The sequence below is a fragment of the Labeo rohita genome, chromosome 13 (genome assembly GCF_022985175.1).
Source record: "Labeo rohita strain BAU-BD-2019 chromosome 13, IGBB_LRoh.1.0, whole genome shotgun sequence".
Classification (NCBI taxonomy): domain Eukaryota; kingdom Metazoa; phylum Chordata; class Actinopteri; order Cypriniformes; family Cyprinidae; genus Labeo; species Labeo rohita.
Window position 1 is genome coordinate 28,445,235 of NC_066881.1, and position 9,767 is coordinate 28,455,001.

A 9,767-nucleotide genomic window follows, 5' to 3' on the forward strand; every position below is an offset into this window, starting at 1 on the left:
TTTCCAGGTTTTCAAATCGGCCAAATATTGTCTTATCCTAACAAACCATACATCAATAGAAAGCTTATTTATTCAGCTTTCAGGTGATGCATAATCTCTATGACTGTTTTTGTGGTCCTGGGTCACATCTGGAGACTAAATCTACAGTTAATGCACTTATTACATTAGATAAAATATCATTTTTTTTTTTAACAAAAAGATAGCGCTTTCACAAAAATAAGTTTGTTTGGTTGTAAACTAAACAAATAAAGACAATTAAAGGCAGACATTCATTCAAGTGGAGTTCACTATGCAGTCTGAACACAAAATGTTCCATGAAAATTTGTAGGTAACCATTTGTAGGTGTTTTTTAATTTTTATTAGACAGAGTAGGGGGCATATCAAAAAAATATTGTGATGGATGGTCTTCTTCTGTACACCCTTTGGTCCTCTTAAAGGTGTATTTCTCACAAAAATCATTTACTCACCCTCATGTCATTCCAAAGTCTTTTTTTTAACATAAAAGATATTTTGAGAAATGTTAGAATTATTCAAAACAGTATATAATATAAGGGTGAGTAAATAATGATTTTCATTTATGGATGGACTGTCCCGTTGAAGAAGTCAGATTTTGCTTATGTCGAAGGAGACTCAAGCATGAAAATTAAAATGTCTTGTGTAAATCTTTTAAAGGTGGATTTTGGCTTTGCTAAGAAGATCGGCTTTGGGAAGAAGACGTGGACATTCTGTGGTACACCAGAGTATGTGGCTCCAGAGATCATCTTAAATAAAGGTCACGACATCTCCGCAGATTACTGGTCCCTCGGCATCCTCATGTACGAGCTGTTGACCGGCAGGTGAGACACAGGACTTCACATGTTTGAAAACACTTTTTCAGACAGATTAAATATTAAAATATCAGAATTTTTCATTTATACAGCACATGACATGGTTTTCAAATCATTTTTTTTTACTCTTTATCTTTCAGTCCTCCTTTTTCAGGCCCGGATCCAATGAAAACATACAACATCATTCTTAGAGGCATCGACATGATAGAATTCCCCAAAAAAATTACCAAAAATGCTGCCAATCTTATCAAAAAGCTATGCAGGTATGTCCATCACTATAAAACACATTGGCTCTTTCTTAGTGGTTCTTACTAAAGCAATTTCTTTTTGTTTGTTTTTCTCAGAGACACACCATCTGAAAGACTAGGAAACTTGAAAAACGGTGTCAAAGACATCCAAAAGCACAAGTGAGTTTGACATTCGCTTTAAAACATGCAAAATAACCTGATATAGTTTTATTAATCATCTCACATCATGAATGTGTTTGCAGATGGTTTGAAGGGTTTAACTGGGATGGATTGAGGAAGGGGACACTGACGCCCCCTATCATCCCTAATGTAAGTGCTTACACTCATGCATGATGTTTGGCTAGAAACATACTCTGTGCAAGTACTGTAAATGGTCACAAAAACTGTTAATGGCCTAAATGCGCTCTGTCTCTATGACATTATACAGCTCAGAAAATCAAAACAGCTTGATAATTGAGAGAGTTTAGGTTAGTTTGGTTGTGACACACTGCGAAGACACATTTAATAGCCAAACACCATTTAAAAGTAAATTTTGCATCCCGTGTCCCCTTTAATTGAATGTTTTAATTCAGCTAGTTATAACTATACTTTAGCAAACTTGCCTTTCTCTCTATAAAACATTGCTTTAAAAAACCACACACACTAATAAACATAAGAAGACACATGTTTGAATATTGTGTTGTGTGTACATTACTTAACAGTTTGGAGTATTTTTTTTTTCTTAAAATAAATTAATACTTTCATCTAGCAGGGATGCATTAAATTGTTAAAAAAAACAAAGAAAAGATGTTACAAAAGATTTATATTTCAAATAAAAAAAATTTAAAAAGAGATTCCTGATTTCTAAAGGATCATGTGACAAAAGATTGAAGTAATGATGCTGAAAATTCATGTTTGTCATCACAGAAATAAATGACATTTTAAAATATATTAATATAGAAAACAATTATATTTTAAACATTTTAACTTTTTGTATTTTTAATTTTAAAAAATGCAGCCTTGGTGAGCATAAGAGACGTTGTAAAACATTTGCTAACAGGTTTTCTCTCTTTTTTTTTTTTTTTTTTTTTTGTTTGTGTGTGTGCACATGTAGGTAACATCATCCACGGACACCAGTAACTTTGACAGCTTTCCAGAGGACAATGAAGACCCACCACCTGATGATAACTCAGGCTGGGACACAGACTTTTAAACAGGCCTAAATACACACGTGCACACATACACAACACTGCTCACATGGGACGTCTGCCTGGGATAGACATGCTGCACTACTGGATGGACTGAAGGAGAAGAGGTGGATGAAATGAAGTGACTCTAAAAGGACTGTCGAGACCCGGAGACAAAACGTGAATCTCTTGCGTGAGCACGTGTCTGTGTGCGCGTTCACCTTTGACCCGTAATAACCACCTTTACTGTGAGTTGACTGAGGAGACAGTCCATTTAGGGAAAAGCTTGTGACCTCAGTGATTTGCTCTTCTCCCTGATTGGCTGCGAACTCTTCATTCATCGTTCCGTGTGCAGACTACTCAAAAGAAGACCACACTGTATGTCGCAGGAGTCCAGACAGACCTGAATGTTGCTCCTAAAGTAATACTCATTCGTTATAGCACATGTACATAATAATAGCATAGCATCACTACCCTGAAAAACTTGCGCAAACGCTGGCGTTCCTGACATGTATCGGTTTATCTGTCACGTGCATCATAATACATCAATCGTAAGACTCGGTTTCTCACAAAGACACCATAGACGCATCTTCTCGCCTCTCTTCGCTGTTAATTTATTGTCCTGGTGGACGGCCGTTACGGTTTATGATATTCTGAGCCCAGCGCTGGTCTTCTTAAACTTTATCCCATGAAATGATGTGCCTCAAATTCATAGCTCCATTAATAGTGTACTGTATTTATTGTCTCAGATTTATAAGAATTAGGAGATAAGTACTGATCACTGTGAACGGCCGGATTAAAACAGGAGTGTCATTCAAACAGGATTGGTTTGCCTTTTATGGCCATTTCTTAAACCCGACTAATCAAATGCAGGAAGAACATAATCCTGATTTCTCCAGAGATTCAGCCGTATCAGATCATGAACAGTATTAGTGCCTTAAATCAACGGCATTCTGCGACGCTCCTCATGCTGCATGTCAGAATACGATCCCTTCAGCCTGCTGCTGTCCATCAGACGCTCTCTGTCTAGGTTTTTTTTTTTTTTTTACACAATAAAGCAACTGTTTTAGACACTCCCTGTGTCCTCACATGATCTTCCACTGTCTTTTGTGCAGCTGAAATATTCTAAATGTGAATTGTTTTTTTTTTAATTGCAAAATGGAAATTCTGTCCTGTTTATTCACCCTTGTGATGTTAAACTTGTACGAAGCTCCAAACTGACAAAATAGTATCATAATATCCACACTGACCAAACCAACGCAGTACAATTTAAGATGTTATTGATAGAACATTGAGGAAAAATTATATGTACACACATTTATAAACACATACACTACCAGACAAAAGTTTTTAAACAGTAAGACTGTTAATGTTTTTTTAAGTCTCTCTTTGATCCAAAATACATAAAAAGCAGTAATAATGTGAAATCTATTTCAGTATATTTTTATATGTAATTTATTTCTGTGATCAAAGCTAAATTTACAGCATCATTACTCCAGTCTTCAGTGTCACATGATCCTTAAAAAATCATTCTAATATTCTGATTTTCTGTTCATGAAACATTTTTTCTTATTATAACAATTATAGCAAGGGCACCCTAAATTGATCAAAATTGATGATAAAGACATTTATAATGTTACAAAAGATTTCTATTTCAGATAAATGCTGTTCTTCTGAACTTTCTATTCATCAAAGAAACCTGGAAAAAAAAAATTCTACTCATCTGTTTTCAGCATAATAAAAACAATAAATATTAAAAATCCAGCTTTGATATCACAGGAATAAACTACATTTAAAAAAATATTAAAATAGAAAGCAGTTATTTTAAATCGTAAAAATATTTGATAATTTCACAGTTTTGCTCTACTTTGGATTAAATAAATGCAGGCTTGGTGAGCAGAAGAGAATTCTTAAAAAAACATCAAAAATCTTTTGACTGGTAGTGTATATAAAATTTATTATATTTTAAGTAATTTATTTCTGCAATGAAAGCCATTGCTCCAGTCTTCAGTGCTACATGATTTATTATTTATATATATATTTGTAAATATATAAATTATATATGTATATATATATATATATATATTTGAAGCTTGACTGCACCTTGTCATTTTTATATAGAAAAAGCATGATCGTGACATTCTACAAAAATGAATATATTTCACTTCAAAATCAAAAGAATAAATATAAGAAATTAAATTCTGCAAAAAGAAAGTCAAGCCTTCCTTTAGCACCATTATTACTATTATTTAGATTTTTTTGTTGTTGTTTTAAGTTTAAGATTTTAAATGTAAGATTTTTAATGTTTTTTTTAAATTCTCTTATGCTCACCAAAGCCACATTTGTTTGATTTAAAATGCAGTAGAACAGTAGTACTGAGAAATATTACAATTTAAAGTAAATTACTGTTTTAATATACTATACAATTTACTCATTTATACATGCGTAACATATGAACCGATTAGGTGGAACCTTCTTTTTTATTATTATTAACAGTGCTGAACAGTTCTACTTAATATATTTGTGAATACAGTGACAGTAAACCTATTTATAATGTTACAAAATATTTATTTTTCAAATAAATGCTGTTCTTTTCCACTCTGCATTTATTAAAGAATGCTGAAAAAAAATATCAGTTTCCAAAAAAATCTTAAGCCGCAAAAACAGTTTTCAACTTTGATAATAATAATGCCCATCATTAATAATTAAGCTGCAAATCAGCATATTAGAATGATTTCTGAAGGATCATGTGACACTGAACTGGAGTAATGATGCTAAAAAATCTGCTTTGCATCACAAGAATAAATTACATTTTAAAATATATTCAAATAGAAAACATTTTTAAATTGTAATGTTTAGCAATATTACCGTTTTTACTGTAAGAAATATCGTAATAAAATGGTTTGTATTTAAATACACATAGGCAGAACATCAAATACTATGACGTAGTTACAATTTAAATAATTAAATATTTATTGCATTACATTAATGTGAATTGTTTAGGGAAATAGCAGAAGATATATGGTTTGAAATGTCCCAAATGCTTCATATACTAAAATATATATTTTTTAAATGTCTTTTTGGAATGAAATATGACCAAAACATGTTCTTGTCAAGTTCCTTCAGACCTACAAATTTCCTCTACTCTCCTCTCGAAACACTTCCTTGATAAGAAAACACGGGTAGACCCTCAAAACTGATTATTTACCGCAATTAAATTACAATTGGTCTGGCATCACCAGAGGATATGATGATAATGATGATGATGATCTGCTATTTTCACACGGAAAAGGCCATATAGGCTAGATCTGCTTACCCTAGAGAAATTAGTTTTCCCAGACACTGAAATTAGAAATTAGTTTCACGGTAAGTTCACTGCGCAGTCAGGCAGAGACATTCAGCCTCAAAGCAGAAATAACATCACAGATTCATTTGTTCCATCATTAATGGATCTGCATATAAATATGCTTACGGAAACTAACAACAACAACAAAGTTGAATGCCGAGTGCCTCTACTAAAAATTATGTGGATAAAATAGAGAAGAAATATTTAAATATTCTAAACCTTAATTCTGTATTAATTAAACACTCATTTTAATCTTTTTTTTTAAATAACGCCTCATGATCTGTAGGGGGCAGCAATTCACCATTTAATTTCGCACAAAGCGCAAGCAAAACCAAAGATTCATGTGAATGAAGAGCACTAACGGTGTCTACACGTTCAGTCAATGTCAGCTCTATGAAACTATGAAAAAGACTGAATTGAATAGAGTTACACATTGTGTTGCTGTTTTAATATAGCCTATCTGCAATATCTAATCGCTCAAGGAAGAAATTGTTAAAACTAAAGTGATTTCATAAAAATACAGCAGAAAAAAAAATAAGCATGGTTAGGTGTTTTTACAATGTATGCAAAAGCAAAATCTGTTTAGCAAATATAAGGAGTCTACAATTAGGTCAATGTAGTTTTTTTTCCTCCACTCGCATTTCAGACTTGTAGTCTGAAACTATTATCATAACTAATGTACCTAAAGTAGACAAAAAGCGCAGTGAATCCTAAACTCTGTTAAACTCTGTATTTTTAATCCATTTCACCTCAGTGAAGAGGAAGATCTGTTTTCATTGCAGTAAGTTAAATAAACGCGTGAAACATTAACGTGCATATTATTTTTATGTGCTGACAGAAAAATGATAAGGTTCATTCTCTAGAGCTAGTTAACAGAGGTCTGCTGACAGGTACCGTCGTGTATAATGATATCCCTTAAATTCCACTTTAAGCACTTTAAGTTGTCAGTCTGTTTCTGAGGGGGCGCGACGGTAATTACGCACAACTATTGCGAAACACGTAACCTTGGATCACTATTATAACAAGGGCGTGGCTTGTGAATATTCATGAGGTTACGCAATAGAACTGTAGTACGCGGCGCCGGCAGGGCTTCATTAATATTCATGAGCCGGGGATGCTGCGCGCCTCAGCAGAAGTGTTCCGATCGCCTGCGCAGACGTAAGTTCTCATTCAAGCAGCACGTCTGCGCAGGCGATGAGAGGGGCGGTGGAGAGCGTGTTTGATGCACTCGTACAGTCATTTAAAAGGGGCGGGAATATACAAACAGTCCCGCATGTATAAAACTCTTGGAGACACATGAAGTGCCGTGGAGTTTGGACATTATGCGTGACATACTGACAGAGAAGAACATGAGGAACATGCTCTCGCTACTCACCGTTGTGACTGTTTATCTCGCGGTTTGGGGAGGAATCACTGCGGATGCTCAAGTTGGACCTGTGTTACGGAACTCCATCAGGCATCTGCCCGCAGCATCCAGTCCGAGTGACGCGGTGAGCGCAAGCCCGCGCGTAACCGGCACCGCAGACAGCCACGCTCCGGCGGTACGTGCGCACAGGATGCTGAAACGCACAGAGGATTTAAAAGGACTCAGATTATTTTAAGTACATATATGTGCTTTAAAGGAGCCATTTAAATAAGTTTATTGTGATTATTTACTCTTCCACAGTCGCCGCACTGCGCCGCCGATGATGAGTGCAAACTCGGTGAGTTTTGTAATGGCTCTCGGGGAGTTTGTCTGTCTTGCCGCAGGCGGAGGAAGCGCTGCGCTCGGGACGGGATGTGCTGCGCTGGAAATCGATGCATCAATGGTACAAATCAGAGATCCTCTTATGTTTTCACTAGTTTGTCTAGTTATAGTTTGTATGAAGGCTAATTTTCCCATTCGTGTCTCTCTCTCAGGTGTATGTCAACCTGCTGATACAGATGCTGTCGGTGCGGTAGATGCCGCTCAACCGGTTGGCAACACGGATGAGCCTAGTTTGACTGTAACACGTGGGCAGAACTCCACACTTCCTAAAAGAACCACAAGCCTATCAAAACCACAGCAGTCACTCAAAGGTGTCAAATCTTCCTTTCTCCTTCTGATTTCACCTCTTCTTGATTGCCCATTTCTTGTTTTCATCATCTCTTATTGTCTTTCCTCCTTTCTTTCTCTTGTCATCTCTATTCTTCTATTAATCTTCTTCTTGTCTTGTCTCTTCTCCCGTCTTCGTTTCTCTTCTTTTCTCATCTCTTCTCCGTTATTTTTCTTGTTTCTTCTCTTCTAGTTCTCCATATTGATCTGGCTTATTTCAAATCGTGTCTGATCTGATCTTTCTTTTGTCTTTCGGTTTCTTTTCTCATCTTAGCTCATTTCTTCTCAGACTTCATCTTGTCTCTTTTCCAAAATAAAACCCTTAATTGTGACCCTGGTCCACAAAACCAGTCATAAGGGTCAGTTTTTCGAAATTGAGATTTATACATCAATGTAAAGCTTGTTGGTTAAGCTTTCAGATGACTTGACAATCTGGAATCTGTATTCTGGAATCAATATTGAGAAAATCAGCCTTAAGTTGTCCAAATGAATGCATAGTACTAATCAAAAGTTTTGACATTTACGGTAGGAAATACCGTACAAAATATCTTCATGGAACATGATTTTTACTTTAATATCCTCATGATTTTTGGCATAAAAAAAAAAAAAATTGAGAATTTTAACCCATACAGTGGGTTACAGTTGGCTATTGCTACAAATACACCTGTGCTACTTATGACTTGTTTTGTGGTCCATGGTCAGGGTCTCGTCTAGTCTCGTCTGATTTCAAAACGTCCAGTTCTTCCAACATGCTTGATATCCCAAATCTGGAGGATGCTGATCTGATTTCTCATGTCTGTCAGGTGGCGAGGGCGAGACGTGTCTCCGGTCTTCCGACTGTTTGGAAGGGCTCTGCTGCGCCCGACACTTCTGGTCACGGATCTGTAAACCCGTGCTGACGGAGGGGCAGGTGTGCACGCGTCACCGGCGGAAAGGAGCTCACAGTCTGGAGATCTTCCAGCGATGCGACTGCGGCTCCGGCCTGACCTGCCGAGGCCAGAGAGAGAAACCCGGAGCAGAAAGCCGAAACCTCCACACCTGCCAACCGCGCTGACCCCGCAGAACCGCTCTATCTCTCACACACACACACACCATGTGCACGCATGCAGAAACACATGCAGCGGCGGCAAAGGAAAACTGACTCCACGGAAGGATGCGCCAATATAAGGACTGATCGTATTTCCTGGACGGATGCAGAGAAACTGCACCGTAGGGATGTTTCTTGTTGTACACTCTGCTATTTAAGACTTTTTTCCCTGGGTCATCACAAAAGGCAGATTGCTTTTGTTTCCCTTTATAAGGAACTTCTTATTCTTCTTGCAGTAAATTACTGTATTGTAAATACGTAGTCAGAAATTGCACTTAACACTGAGCATATGGATCCTGTAAAAGTAGCGTTTTATGATTCAAAAACATCAATATTGTACATTTGCAAGCCATATGATTTAGTTATCAGTACTCTATTTTTATTTTAAGCAAATTGTAAAGATATTTGTGTGATTAAAGTATATAAATGATATGATAACAATAAATGGACTTTTTACGATTTGTACTGCCACAACTGCAATCTAAAGAAACCACTTAGGGAGGCTTTTATAGTCTAATGACATACACTGTTTGCTTTATTCAGCAGGTTATGCTTCTAGCATCATCTAGAACTTCATCGTGACAAAATACGCAATGTATTCTATGTAGCAAAGTCACTTTGGATAAAAACGTTTCCTAAATTAATAAATCTAAACGTTAATGTGAAGAAGTGTCCTAATTCAATGCACAGAGCTGAGGTATAAAACAAAAGCTGTCTATGTTTGCATGATTGTCGACTGCCATTGAAAAGAATTTCAACTTGTAGTCTAGTTTGTAAAAATAACCAGAAAAACAAGATCAAGTGCACTTAAAATGGAAGTCTTTGGACAACCTATGTACACTTTCTGCATAGGCAACCATAAATTTCATTTTAATTTTAATTTTAACTGTGCACTTTTTTTATGTGCTGCATGACAACACATCTTAGTGTATATATATACATATATATGACTTGAAGCATGTGGGCTGAGGTCAGGTGGATGGGATGTGCATTGCTCTTAACATAAAAATCTTCTCTAC

General features: G+C 36.1%; 2 protein-coding genes across 4 annotated transcripts in view; both read left to right on the forward strand.

Moving 5' to 3' along the window:
• Positions 1–3,309, forward strand: part of prkg1a (protein kinase cGMP-dependent 1a) — a 71,492-nt gene extending 68,183 nt beyond the window's left edge. For all 3 annotated transcript variants that reach the window (XM_051125233.1, XM_051125232.1, XM_051125234.1), the window contains 5 exons: positions 673–836; positions 968–1,090; positions 1,172–1,234; positions 1,318–1,384; positions 2,169–3,309. In XM_051125233.1, coding sequence (XP_050981190.1) covers positions 673–836; positions 968–1,090; positions 1,172–1,234; positions 1,318–1,384; positions 2,169–2,267 — 516 coding nt within the window. In that variant the 3' untranslated portion in view covers positions 2,268–3,309. The remainder of the gene's footprint in view (positions 1–672; positions 837–967; positions 1,091–1,171; positions 1,235–1,317; positions 1,385–2,168) is intronic.
• A 3,480-nt stretch (positions 3,310–6,789) lies between these two features.
• On the forward strand, positions 6,790–9,351 carry dkk1a (dickkopf WNT signaling pathway inhibitor 1a). Its single transcript, XM_051125243.1, has 4 exons — positions 6,790–7,128; positions 7,254–7,395; positions 7,487–7,645; positions 8,465–9,351. The coding sequence occupies exons 1-4, from the start codon at positions 6,910–6,912 to the stop codon at positions 8,713–8,715; spliced, it is 771 nt and encodes a 256-aa protein (XP_050981200.1). The 5' UTR covers positions 6,790–6,909; the 3' UTR covers positions 8,716–9,351.
• The last annotated feature ends 416 nt before the right edge of the window (positions 9,352–9,767 follow it).